This window comes from Nomia melanderi, chromosome 6 (genome assembly GCF_051020985.1).
Source record: "Nomia melanderi isolate GNS246 chromosome 6, iyNomMela1, whole genome shotgun sequence".
NCBI classification, from domain to species: Eukaryota; Metazoa; Arthropoda; class Insecta; order Hymenoptera; family Halictidae; genus Nomia; species Nomia melanderi.
This window is the reverse complement of record NC_135004.1, coordinates 9,461,413-9,476,727: the sequence shown is the minus strand read 5'-3', so window position 1 is coordinate 9,476,727 and position 15,315 is coordinate 9,461,413. Positions and strand designations below refer to the sequence as shown.

The 15,315-nt window shown below is 37.3% G+C and overlaps 1 protein-coding gene across 6 annotated transcripts in view; it reads left to right on the top strand.

The window, feature by feature from the left end:
- Positions 1 to 15,315, top strand: part of LOC116433372 (semaphorin-1A) — a 635,674-nt gene that overhangs the window by 445,363 nt on the left and 174,996 nt on the right. The window contains exon 1 of one of the 6 annotated variants that reach the window (XM_031991368.2): positions 1,964 to 2,314. The exons of the other annotated variants lie outside the window; for them this stretch is intronic. Within the exon in view, the coding sequence (XP_031847228.1) occupies positions 2,213 to 2,314 (102 nt within the window). The 5' untranslated portion in view covers positions 1,964 to 2,212. Of the gene's footprint in view, positions 1 to 1,963; positions 2,315 to 15,315 lie in introns of those variants that run through there. 6 annotated transcript variants of the gene reach the window in all.

Here is a 15,315-nt window from a genome sequence, read left to right as displayed (position 1 = left end):
GGCCGATGGATCCTCTTTTTTTATGGGAGAGTTATCGCCGGACAGAATGATAGAATAATCCCAATTTATTCGGCAAATCGGCCGGCACAGTTGGCTCGGTTACAAACTTCGAACTTCGTTAACTTATGTGCGCCGTCATCGGGCCGAATTCACACAATATACCGCCGCAAATATTACGCGGTGACGAAAGTCGTCGACCCCGTTCCAAACTTTTCGCGATACGATCATTCGTTTCTGTCTCTTCCCTTGTTCTTATTTATTATTTCTAGTTTAACACATTCGCCGGCACTGATGCGTATTCCGCGCCAGTCGTTTCAATGACGACGCGATGGTTCAAATCCTTTCCAATACCGGATTTATATCAATCTGATAAACATTGAATTTTATAATTGTAGAAGCTTGGGTCGATTTTGATTGATGCAATTATGTAAATATGGAGATTAATTCTCTGTTTTCGAAGCGCTAATTTTTGAGGTGCGTATATGCGAAGGAACATCTGCAGATTTTTTTCTAGAAACAATAGAAAAAGACGCGCAATAAATGCTCGCAATAATAAATCTTTGCTCGTATTTCAGTTTCAGAGGAAAGTGACTATAATTATGGTCCCTTTTAAAAGGAATTTTAATATCGAAGTGAAATTACCTGCAGCAATAGTGAAATATGACTTTTATATGGTAGATCGATTGACATTTGAAACTCAATAATTAATACATTCATGAAGCAGATTAAATTTGCTTAGATATGAACTTTAGCAACAAGTGTAATAGTTTGAATAAACTAACGTACTTGAATAATGATTAAATATAAAACAACACTTTATAGGATTATAAGAAACATGTCTTTTTTGACAAACACAAATTAATAATAGCATTCTCTTTTTCTGTTACAGGTATGTAAAAGAACGATTGCACACTAACAAATTTATATGCTTCCTAGTGTCAAGTTAGAGGTTCAATATAGGTGAGTAAATATATTAATTAATTTAATACTAACGATCGGTATCGTTAAAAAGAATCTTTTAAATACACTGGTCCACGAAGGTATTTCAAACACAGATGTTAATCAATAAAGTTTATAAACGTAATAAGCATGTACACCCCGTGCAGATGCAAAAAAATTTCAAAATATTTAACTTCCCGAAAATTCTGTATGCACTTCTGGTCCGCACCAGATTTTAAATACCATACAAAAATTCCCAAATATTTATCATTCCGAAAGTTCTATATTCACTTCCAGTCTACATCGCGTTTTAAATATTTCCGTGTACCACTGTAATCCGGCCACTTCAATAATAAAACAAATAAAAACCGTTATCACTGTTTCATACAATACAAAATAAAAATAATCCAGTTTCCGGCCTGCTTCCAAAAAGTCTTTTAAAAAATATCGCCGCGTCAAACTCTCGAAAAGCTCCGACCGTCGAAGCGTTAATTAATCGAGCGGGTTTTACGGGTATATAGCGGTCAACATGGGACGAAGCATGGGAAATACGAACTAAGAGGTCCGCGGCGCATTAATCGTCCAGCAAACACAATCGGTTTTTCATTGCCGCAGATAGACCGACCCATAATCGTGGATTTACAGTCGCAATTTATTCGCTGCGATATGGTCCCCGCGCGTTTCCGAATTGTCGCGGCCGGTTCCCGGGGATTTCGTTTGTTTATGTCCGTTCACGGCCGATCGGCCGTTAATGAAGAGGATCCGATTGAAAAAATTAATTGGGTGTCGATCACCGGTCAAAATAATGCCCGAAGATTACACACGGCTCGCGGGGACGATTCGTTGTAATGATCCTATTAACGCAGTCACCGGTCTCCGAGGCTCGCGTTTTATATCTGATTATTATTACTCGTGCTTGGACATCCGGCGCGGCGCGGCGCACGCATTATCTTGATTCCGTTCGCGTTCATGCGAACGCCGGGGCCGCGACTGCGTTTCCAGTTTATCAGGGAACGCTAATGTATCAGTCATACGAGAACGGTTCATCCCGACGGAAAAATATAATCGATACGAACACTCGCGGATGGACTTTAGTGTCGTTCCGGTTTCAGCCGTGCCTTTCGTAACAATCGCTGGCTGCGAGTCGCGTGATTTATGGCTTTCGAAATGGCGGATCACGTTTCACCGCGTTAAATCGTCTGAATTATTTTACGATTCGACCGGTATTTACTCTTTTTTCCCCTTGTAAAATCATTTGGAAGTCGCGCTGTTAATGATAGTGGCACCGTGTTTATTGCGCGCGGCGCAATCGAATGTTCACGAGAGAAGAATAATGAAATGGAGAGAATATAACTTATTTTTTGAGGGAAATACGGTAAGTGGATACCGTGAAATCAACGTGGCGTGATGTTGCTACCGGTATTTGTAATTGTGCTCTTCTGGTTGGATATTCACTGAATGAACGAGGTTTCTGACGGTGAATTGATCGAGGATCAGCTTCCTTAACACTAAAGCTACCGAACAATGAAATTGAAGTTTTGAAATTCCCCCGTATTTATTAAGACTTTAATTAATTTACGATTCAGTTTGAGTATTACTAAATCATTTTCTTTAATCATTTCTCAGAAAAATGTCTGTTGTCTTTTGTATGTAAATCACAGGACACCTTATACAATTCCTGAACTTCTTTTCCAACGTTGCTATAAACAAAACCTATATGTCAAATTAATTATACGATCGCACGAAGTAATCACTTCATCATAAGTTCAACGGAACTAATTTCTCGTCGGTTAACATGATCTTTAACTCTTTTAAATTGCAAATAATTCGAGCTGTAAATCGACTATTAAAACAATGGAACAGGAACGAGAAAAATCGCAGCGTCGCTCGAGTTCTCGTATTAATCTTCTCTGTCGAATTTTTTTTCTCTTTGCAAATGAGTTTTTCATTGTAACGCCGATATTGCGGCGCCACGTGTTTGTTTCCGTGAAACGTTGGTCAATGTAATCCGTACTCGCCTTATTGCCTCCCCATACTTGTTTTCACCGGTTTTGCGGCGGTGGTCCAGATGAATTTTGAAAACGCCGCTTTGAAACGTCGCACTGACATTTTTCCAGCAATCGATGTCGCAACTTTTAATTAAATCTCGGTACGAACAGAAATATTTGAATCGAAGATAGAATTTCCGTGAAGTTTCGCCAAAAGAAGTCAAATGTTTCGTTCGAATCTTTTATTTCACATATTCTTCCTGTCTGCCCTTTTGCTAATCAATAAGAATTCGGAAGATACCAATGAATCAATCAATGCGTACAATTCATATAAACTTCTGTATGAAAGTAGTTAAACTCCTTTTCGTTGTTTTTAGATTCAATATCTTTTCATCTAACATTTCATTTCTCAACGACATATGTATACAAAGTTAGTACTAATTGTTATGTATAATGTATCTAAAATAATTCAAATTGATTGGCTACGCTACAGCTTGAAAACTTGAAATCGTGTTCGACTAAAATTGCATTCTGAAAGAAATATATCGTATCGAATGAAGATTTAACTTTGCGTGGATAATTAGAAAGTTATTAATGTTCTCTTATTAAACATTTAATACATACATTTTTGTGTTGAAAATGTAACTCGATGTCAGAATGATTTACAAATAAAAATTGCAAGAATTTGACGATATTTTCACAAACACATGTAAATTAATTTTTAAAGGAAATATAAATCGCAGTAGCTATTAGCAGAATTATTAACAGAGGAATATTTCATTTGAGTTCGAACAAAATGAAATGACTTTTAGATTAATTACATTCCATTTGAAATGCTCTCGATGTATCTGACACGATATTACAAAGAGTTAACTTGTTCTGTAAAGGGAGCTTAATTTATTGCAAACAAATGGCACTCAGAAATTTGTATTTTTAGTCGGTATTTCGTATTAATTACTCCTCGAACTGGGAATGTAAAAATGGGAAAACTTATTCTGGGAAAACAGACGGCAGGGAATTAATACAAGTCCAAGTCGCACGTTTTCGCCGTTGGATCGATGCCGATAATTTTCCTCGTTGGGAATTCGTGCCTGCGTTCCGATGCGGTGGACGTTTATAAAGTTTCGCGCAGCCTGCGAATTTTTTTCCCTCCCGCAGGACACGGGAACGCGGCAAACGCGGATTCCTGTTTTCACACGGTCGCCAAACCTGCAATGAAAAACGAGAAACTGATTTCTCATCGATATCAAGTTAAATAGTTTACAATTCATGGACGGCCGCGATTGTATATCATTCTGACAAATAAACTAGTACCCTAAACAGTGATAGATACGAACTTTTGGGAAAGAACTGTAACATAACCTTATTTTATAGGGTATTTTGGCTGTAGATACATAAGTAAAATGACGGAAATAATGCCCGGTTTCTTACGATTAGCAAAAATAATAAATTTAAAGAATATTGTTCTAATTCTTTGCTTTGTTATTTCTTCAGTAATTATGTTTGTTAGAATGATTTAATTTGTAATTGTTTTTCTGTGACAAATTCTATGTTCATACTGTATGTAAGTAGGTATATATAATTTTAAAAAATTTTAAATAGGAATATACTTATTGTATAGATTAATTATACATAATCATCAAATAGATTATTATATGTTTGTACCTTGGACTAATGTAAATTAGATAGTATACGTATTTATTTAATGTAATATAAAATCTTCATTACGAGTCTGACTCGATATTGTATGGGATTAACAGTGTTTTATAAGTGTACTGACGAAGACTAAATTCATGGGGTTATTTATATTTATTAGCTTATTTACAATAATTTACAAAACGTTAATAATGAAAAGTGATTAAAAAAATTTTATTTGTCATACTTTTAATAATGTTTATTGCTATGTTTTCGTTGATAGCCCCTCAGGTATGTAGCAAGTGTGTACCATTTATACAATAACTTGGCACACCACCTGATTTATGGCATCATCCAGTATATCGCGGGGGTAACGATAAAAATCTGCAGAACGTTAAAGAATAAAAAAATATTTAATACATATTTTCTGCAACCATTGGTGTTTATGTTTTGAGAGTGTGAACAGCTCTGAAAGTGATGGGCGGAAATCCTATCTTTCTCGGATACACAGAAAAATGCAAATAAATGTTACGAAAAAAATATCAAATTGATGCAATCATTGCATAATTTAACTAATTTCAGTATTCAGAAAAACATATCAGACGAATATATAGATATATGAATATATCAGGAAAATAAAAAACGGGGAACTGTAAATAATTAAAAAATAGACGTTGTATTTCAAACTAATGTGAGATACGAAATATTGATTAAAAGTTCATATCGAATATTTTTCGAATTTCTATCTCTGAAAATTTTAAATAAAATCTTTAGTTATCTACTTAATGTTCCTTGTACAAATACAAATACGCTTATTTTCATTAATATTACATGATCCCTTGTATCTATCATTATCCCAATTTATTATCTGTTCTCGCCAAATTAATCCAATTTCGAGAAACATATTTTTAATAAAATTTTAGAGATTTTACTGATTTCGATTTGTTACAAAGCTTCACAGAACTTTTTAACAAGTACTCATCAGAGATCAACCGGAAGAGATCAACTACAAGATCAAACTCATACGTCACTATTTAAAATCGTCGTGATACAATCAGTATTTCTGCCAAGTCACTGAATGTTTAACCATAACCTGAGGAAACTCATTGAATAATTCCCGTATTCCTAATGCCGACCGTTGGTATCAGTCTCAGTATTAATTAATATCATTGTTTTGGTACACTTTTGAAATTATTTATCTCAGAGATGAATAAAAACGAACCTATAACATAATTTCCATTGTTAACTTCACACGTTCTATACATGTAAAATGGTTTTAAGTTATTTATTTATTAGAAATGAACGAGCACTAGCCACTTTTTACAATACAATGTGACAAAATTTCAAAATTGTGTATTCTGCTATATTCTTTAGACTATTATAGAATAACTTCAAAAACAACATCAATTTTTACAAGACCTGATACTTGTCTACTCGATTACCCAGTGCAATCAAACCACGCGGATAACATTAGCGATCAGCAATTCGAGGGTCAGTTTAAACCGGGATGTCGGGATTCACCGGGATACAGCGGTTCCGAATTGTTAATCGCAGGTCGGCGCTGATTATTACAATGCACAATGCGCCGTAAACGTCGGCGCGTCAGCCTCATAATTACCTAATTGTAATTTAATTATGCAATCCGTCAGGGCCTATTCAATGGTACAAACCGAGCGTATTCGTATCGGCAGTAAGCGCTCCGGGCATACGCACGTTTCTAAGTACCTCTGGAAGTGACAGGTCAGTTGTTAAGCCAGATAACTTGGGCTAATAAATTGACCCTCTGCAGTCGGAAATGTTCAAAGTTTTTTACTTTGGAACTTACATTGATGTTGCTTTATTCAACTATCATTTGATATATCACTGTAATCGTTTGTTTGAGAACGTTTTACAAGCACTGACATTATTATTGTATGACATTACTGTAATGCTACGAATGATTGTAACAAAAACTGCTAAAATATGTAGCTCTTGGAACGAAATTGAATGTCCAGTGTGTCTAGGTATAGAACCGCAAAGGGTTTCTAGCGAGATTCCTACATTTTCTCCATTTTAAAATCCAATCTTTGAAATTGAATGAAAAGGAATTAAAACAATAATCGACGTGACCAGAGTCACGTAATAAATAAATTAGCTATTGTCTCTTTAGCCTTCTCATTCCATTTAACAGATTGTTCGCTTCTACAATCAGCTTATTTTCGTAATCCCCACTGCTTTAACCCTTCGCAGTTGAATGTCGCAATAATCACGATTCCAAGCTGTCAAATCTAAAATCCATGGCTGCTAATGAATAATATAATTATTCGAGTAATGAGAAATTGGTCACATGGTTTTCTTTTTACCTGGTATTTAAAACTTCACTACATAATTAAACCTTTTATGAAAAGTGTTTTTAAAGGTTTGAAAAATTCTCGTCCGCGAAGTGTTAATTACATCAATTATAATTTATCATGTATCCAAACGATAAATCCTTCATCACCTATAAATCTGATTTTAAGCTTACAGTAAAGAACCTAGTCCTCGAGACGTGCCAGTACGAATCACTTATTGCACATAATAATTTCAACTCCAGTACTCTATAACTTTTGTATTCGAGCTGCAACCCCGGAATCGTGCCCCATGAACCCGTATTGATTTTATAATACACTTATAAACTAAGATTTTATTGTTTAAAGACAGTTTGGATTTACAGCCCGGTAGCCAAGAGATTCCTAAATGGCGCGGAATAACGCGTTTCAGCTAAAATCTTTCCGATATCCCCTTTCTCCGGCATCGATAAAGGATATTTATATTATAACCCCCGCCGGATGTTCGCCGGCCCGTACGTAACGTACGGGACAGTATCTTCGCGAAAATGGTGGTATTGTATCTATCGGCTCGAGTACCCGGCCAATATCACGAAGATAGCGGCGTCCCTTGTCAGGCACGGTGCACTAGCCTAGCTGTTCACCTACGTGCATATTAATTACAATAGAACCTCGATTAGCCGAGTCGCTATTTTTTACGATCTATATCAGAGGTGTTCAACCTTTTAGCTACCCTCAGTCTCATTGGAGAAAAACGGATTGTTATGAGCCACGCATAAATTAACCCTTTGCGCTTGAAAGTTTCTCACTGGAAATATTCAACATTTTTCGACGAGATACAGGCGACACTGTTTGAAACTAATTTAACGATAGTTCACAGATGAATTAAGCAACAAAGCTATTTTAGTTAAATGTTTCACATAGTAATACAAAGTTTCATTTCGAATACTAAATATTCTACTTCATAGTTTTGCTGTATCAAATTGAGTGGTGACTGAGAGTCACCTCTCGAGCGCAAAGGGTTAATAAACTGTTTAACCTTTTAGATAATTATATGCCATTACAGTGGCTTTCGCGTATATCATCATTTTGAATGGTAAGCCTATATGGAGCCTCAATTCTTTCTCTGTCATCGGTAGCAGTGCATTATAGTCTAATTTAACGTAATTGTATGCTGGAAAATTCTGTTAGTCTCAAATCGCCGTGCTACATTTATGATACGCAGACCGTGCCAAACCTTGCCGTACAGAGGTATAGCTTCGCGGCTAGTCCCACCATAGTTAAAAGGTTAACTCGTATTTATAATATCGTTAATGGGTGTTTTAGTCGCAATCACATAATGTTTGTAAACTTATGATTTTTGATTTGGTCGAATTCACAACCGTTGTTAAATTGTTCAAAATTTTGTGTTAATTGGCGCTTAATAATTTAGATTCTTCGATTATACCTAAGAATACTTGCAATCGAATGTTACAAGTGAACAATTTTTGAAGAAACTCTAAGTGCCAAGATTGAAGAGTTTTCTATTTGTGTTCTTATCCTGTAGAATACAGTTCAAGTGCAACTTTCAATTTGCAAGTAGTCGTCAATAACAGTAGTGATCCGTGATACTGATAATATTGAGGAATGAGATCACTATAACATAACATACAACGTAATGTCAGGTAACTTTCTTCCCTTAGAAAAACTTGAAGTTGACATTTACAACCTGTATACTTTTTGAATATACTTTGAAAAATTTCTCTTCGGGTTTTCGTGTAGCTGGACTGTTAGTCGGCCAATTAAATCGGATAATCGAAGTTCGACTGCATTGCCGTAACAGTCGGCTACTATCTGCGATCAGGGGCATGGGAAACGAAATTTTTTTCATATACGTGGCTAATTCTGTATTTTACGGTAGTCACTTCACCGCGAATTTCCACTTCGCTCGAACTGGTTTGCGATCGCAACGGATTGCGTGATACCAGGCCAGTGAAAGTCTATCGTTGGAAACGGTTGGGGACGTTTTTTTAATTGATTCGGGATAAGAAGAATTTATTGGGATAAGAAATCTTTTGCACGGAGGTTGTTTTCACGATTGCCGGAGTAAATTTCGCGGTTGGTAATGTTCGGCAGACGCATATTTTTTACACCGCGTGTTCCACAGTTTAGTCAATCCAGTTTTCTTGTTTTTCAATCTTCCGTTTAGAAAACGTCGGCTGAGGTGAGTTATTATTATTGGACGGCGGATTTTTATTATTGCACGACGTTTATTAGTTATAAAAGTGTCCCGGAGAGAATAATTGAAAGAAATAACTTGTATAGGATTTCCGTCCCTTTCGCATTATTTTTTGCGAAGTGAAACTATTAACCCCGTATGATCGTAGCTAAATCCGACATTAAATTCCATTCCAGTAATTACATAATCTTCCGCCAAATACAAGTACAATTACGCATTATATTCTATCATCATTGTGAATAAGTCGTTTGATTGAAGTATATAATTCTACAATAGGAAAAATAGAAAAACTTAGAATAGAACGAAAAGGCGCACGTATACGAATGTTTTTATTTTCGGATCATCTCGAAGCCTTATTGCATGCATCTGAGCTTGAACGAATGTCGGGACGCATCCTGATCTGTGACAGAATTATTCGTGTTATAAATAGACATGAAACTTTGGACATATCTTCTATACAACTTTGAATTTTCGCAATAATCTACATTTCCCTGCGTTTCAAAAATTGATATAGTTGATTCATTGGAAGCACAAATTAACTAGTGACTAGTTACCGACGTTTTGGCATGAAAGTGCGAGTTAACTCGTGACCGGTGAACAATGTGCTAAAATGGACTTTTGCCCGTTCAGATCGAGCAGATACCTCGATGCGTCGTGACGCTCCGCCAGTCATAGATACCCCGTATCCGTTACGAGGGATATTGGTGTGCGACGGCGGTGGGGCAGCAAATACGGTAGCCAGCGCGGACCCAATAATATCGGCTCCGCGACTCCCGTTCAGTATAAATAATACGACGGTAACTAGTTCACGGTTAAGTTTAACGAACCTATCGTTAGCAGGACAGTGTCTCGCTACTACCCGGTTCCGAGCGCGGAGGCTGCTGACGTTCGGTTATTACCCCGGTGGCTCTTGGCCGGGCTTAATACGCAATCGCGTGCCTCCCTTCTTAATTAACCGGCTGTTAGTTAGCGCGGCCACGGGATTCGAGGCGGACGAGGTGAGGCGAAAGAGCATCCCCGGCGTTCCCTAATGACGATCGACTCGAACGGTCCCTAAATTTCGACGGGGAACGACAGGCCGGATGTAAGGGTAGATAATACGGGTTACATTGCCGGGGGTAAGCGGGCACGAAGCAATATCGCGCGGGCTTCTCCGCGAGCCAAGCTGCTACGAGATGCCAGATAGGGGGCGTACGGCACGGTGTTTTGGAGCGTAGCCAGCTAACCTGGGCTACCGTACCTACCTCCGTAAGGGGTCGCAGACCCGAAGCCACCCTCTTCCGCTTCCCGATGTTATGTACTGTCTCTTTCTATGTATTGCTCTGTCCACGTACTGGGTGGCCAAGATTACCGCGTTAGACCGGGACGATTTTTATTGCTTTAACCTGTTAACACTAAAACTACCGAGCAATTCGAGTGATTCATTTCCAATTTCTTATAAAAATTAGAATAATAGACTTCTAGTCTTTTATCTGTACAAATGCGCAAATTTAATTTGAAATCACCCGCAGAAACGCTTTCGTAATCTAAATACTTGCAAAATAAACATTCTGAAGTGGGAAGTTTGACTCGTTCGGTAGCTTTAATGTTAACTGTAGAATTTTGTTTGGAAAATCTCTTGTTCTGCGCGTAATAAAATTAAAAAATGAAGCGTGTATTCGTTAAACATAAGCGGTATGCACCTAGGGTATATTTTAATGGTAAATCAAAGTAAAACAAAGAAGAATTACAGATTTATTTGAAAAAATAGAGAATTTATCGTTAAAAAAATTAGTACCACTTCAAGGTTTAAGATGATGTAATGCTCGTCAAATACAGTAAACTGGTTAACACTAGAGCTACCGAGCGTTTCGTGTGATTAACCCTTTGTAGGCGAATGTCAATATTTTGACGGGATCAAACTTTCATGTTTATGACACCAAATTGCAGTAAAATGATTTAAGCATTCGATATAATTTGGCAGAATTTGCAGAAGATTTTATACACTCTAGAGAATCTTCGTCTACAAAGGCTTAATATGTAATTCTTATAAAAACTGTGACACTAGATTTTTAATGGCTTCTTTTTATATTCGTTGTAGTATTCAAATGGAACTATTTATTTTTTAAATCGTTTCGGATGTTGGAAAAAAACTGAAGCTCGTCATTTTTACAAGTGTAATAATTCTAGTGTTTATTTCATTTTCATTATTTTCTTAGGTTAGGACTGCACAACAACTTTCACGCGGCGTATGACAAACCGCATTTTTTCTGCTGATCTAAAAGCGGTATATTCTAATGCAACTAAGTTCACGAGCGTGAAACACGCTGTGACAGGCAGTTGAATACTTGTGTCAATTGCACTGGAATATACGGTTAATATTTCAACACAGAAAATGCGCGGCACGCCGCGTGTAAGGTCAGGACTACACGAGTATTCGACACGTGTCGCAGCGTGCTTCACACTCGTGAACTTAAGTTGTATGGAAATATATAGTTCAACAGAATAAACGCGATGTAGATAGTCTTGACCTTAAGATAGGTTTATAGTAGAGCTACTACAGAAGCGAAGAGTGCGTCGATTTACAACGCTTGTATCGTTGACCAGTTAACCCTAGAACAACCGTGCATTTAACATGATTAAGATGTAATCATTATAAAAATTTTAATAATAGGATTTATGTCGGTTTCTTCGTATATTGATTATTGAAGTGAAACTACTTATTTTTCAAATGACTTTGTTCTTCGTTGTCTCATAGAAACTTTAAGAATCATATAATATGATTGATTCAAATTGGCTTCTGAATTCGGAAATCTCTAATTTACCTTGTCAGTCAACGTGTTAAGATACTAATAATTGTGAAATTAAAAAACTGAAACCCGTCATTTTGACGGACACGGTTATTTTAGTACTAGCTGAACGTAGCTGTGTGCGTTGCTTCAACATACATGCTTTCATTTAGAAGACAACTATATATTTATTTATTATTTTTACAGGATAATTATGTGTTATTTGGCTCGTTATTAATTTATTATTGTAAATAGATTATCGACTTTTAGACCTTTACAAATACTAAACGTGTTTCTGCATGTACTGCATTTCCATTCTTGTTTGAATCGTATTAATAAAGTTCACGAGCTGGTCGATGCAAATTAAACTTCCATTCATTTTGGGAAAGAAGAGTGGTTTCATTCAGCGGAGCTCCACACGTGAATCTGCAGAAAATTGAGGCGGGACTGATAATGCTGTGGTTTAAGAGCCGGTTTTTGTACGAGTTTTATCCAGTGGAACCGTTCGGAATTTTAAAAAAGTTTCCGCGCTCGCCTCGTGGTTTTTGTTGACTACAATCCGGTGCGAATTTCGGTTGCATTTTGTGTTTTATACGTCGCAAATCGTATCAGCTACGTCCGCTGCTTCCCCGTCAGCCTTTGATACCCGTATATAGGACAATTTTTATCGTGCTCCTCGCTCAAATTCATATACTACGATTACTTATACGAACGCGTGACTGATTAATATTTTTTGCTATATTATAGTTTCCCTCGTGTGCAACTGGAAAATAAAAAATATAAATAAATATGAATATACAAGTGATTCTATGAAAGTATAGATTTTCTGAAACAGCTTAAATTAGTAATCTCGTAATCTAGTAATCCAGTAATCCAGTAATCCAGTAATCCAGTAATCCAGTAATCTGATAAACTGGTAATATGGTAAACTGTTAATCTGATAATCTGCTAAATTTTTAAACTGATAATCTAGTAATCCGGTAAACTGGTAATCTAGTAATCTAGTAATCTGATAACCTCAAAAACTAGTAAGCTAGTAATATAGTAATCTGGTAACCTGAAAATCTAGTAATCTAGTGATATGATAAACTGTTAATCTAATAATCTGATGATCTGGTTATCTGATAATCTACGAATCTGATATTCCAGTAAATTAACAATCTAATAATGTGGTAACCTAATAAACTTAAAGATAAGGTGTCCTTACGAGTAAAATTCTATGAACAGACGTCCGTGGCGTACATGCGCCTCCCCGTCCCTAAAAATAGACCCGTAACGATCGCGCCACCCAGTATGCAATGTCGGCGTCTATTGCCGCGGTCAGATATACATAAGCGACCATGTGCAGACATTGCATTTAGATGTACCCAGTTAAACGGTCTATCGCCCACAACCTTCCAACCATGCTAAATAGTTTATCACGAAAGTACTCTCGTTAAAGTATCGCTCGATCTTCCGGCCGATGTTGTTATTGGCTATGACACGTGAACGCGTACACACGTGTATCTCGATTAGCCATCGCATGACTCGTCATTCTTCGGCCGTTTTTACTACGACCGTGACTCGATACCAATGATTCACGGCGTGGTTCGTGGTTCTTGATTTCGTACCGCGATTCAGAAAGCGTTCCAGCCTAGCGCACCTGTAAGGCGCTTCGTGCTTCAAGTTAATTACATTCAGACGTTCATGTCTGATATACGAATAATAAGCGCCGGTAATGATAATGGTGAAACGGTTCTGTTACACGACACAATGTCGGCGTAAGGAAATATATATATACGAAAAGAAAAGAAACGGATCTCAGTTAATGTTGTTACAATTAATTCAGAAAGCTCCACTATGCTTTGTTGTATTATACGTCTTATCGATGTTTTCTCCGCATTTAGCCAATATTCCGTTTTATAGATACGTTCTTGTTTTATACATGTGGTGATTATTACAATTATAACTACATAATTTTGGCAAAGGGTTCACATTTTCGTGTCAAGAACAAAATTGAAGAGAATGGTGAATTACTACTGAGCCAAATTCCTCTATTGTAAAAATTAAATGAAATGATTTTAAGACACGAATAATTTAGGGATAGCCAATAATTTTCTAATATTCCACTGTTTGCTGATTTATCTTGCTTATTTCGCTGTTTTCGAAAGTATGAAATCTAACAAAGAACAAGTGCATTATTTCCAAAGGTCTACTACTCAACCTTCGAAACTTCACCAAAACACAACGCGAATGCTTCAAATATTCCCTCTGCATTAACATAACTCACCATCAAGCCGTTCTAAAAAAACCAACGTAAATATTGATCAAAGAAATCCACTAACAAGAATAAGAATAAATGGCAACGTATCAAGCACCATCAACTTATTCCACGAGACACCGCGACCCGACGTTCCGCGCCAGGAGTGTATCATTATCACGGCAGTTAAATATAACATACAAAATGTAACTCTACCCATGAAAGTTCGACAACGGCCTTTAATTATCTCGACTATTTGTAACCGGGGAAACTTCTGGAACGGGAAAACCGGAGGAGAAGTGGCTATCACTTTCGCGATTCTTTCTCGCATTCGCTCGGCTCCCAGCTTTTAAGTACACGGGCCAACTCATTTTGAAGCCTGGCTCTCTTTACACGCAGCCGTCGAGACTTCCAATAAATACGGGCGCGGCCGCGTCTGGGAACAGGGAAAGGGGAACAAAGCGCGGAGAAGTTAAAAGACCGGGCACGAACGCGCGCGTCCTCCGCGAAATTTTTCCTTACAGTTCAAAGTTAACTGCGCGATCTGTTTTCCATCGGTAACGTTTATTCGTTCGTTCCGTTTCGCCCGCGAAGCTACAGCTTTCGACGACTTCTAGTCGCGGGGCTGAATTGATAAAGAACTCTCTCCGTTAGCCTCTCGTAGTTTCTCTTTTGACCGATTCGATTCGGTTCAATTCGAATCGAAGCTGATGTTACCTACATACAACCGACTGTCGTCTGGTTCGAGAAGGGAGGAAGAGGAGCATAAAAAGAGTCAGTTGAAACTCTCGAAAGGATGCCGCTTAATGCTTTTTAGTCGCGGTTGTATCAAACGCAAGTTAATAGGTCCTTTAACAAACTGATTCGATGAGGAGCCCCGGTTTTTATCAATTCTTATAAAGCGGATTATTTATGGAGGATAAATTGCCGTTTGGGCATACGTTGTTCGATCCGCGATGAAAACATGGTACACTCTGGAAATTTAATATTCCCATTGTTTCTCGGCAATAAATTTGGGCGGTTCTTGATCTGTAGTATATAATCTTCGGTGCGTTATTCGTTTTTTATACGAGACTCGCTCGTCAATTTTGTATTAATTTTCGGATGCGCGTTTTTGCTTGATTGTCGGGGGATGATTTATTACCACGCGATTTATTGCCACTCGAAACACGTTCTTGAATTTTAATCGAATGAACTTTAGTAGCGTTCTTTGCTAGTTTGA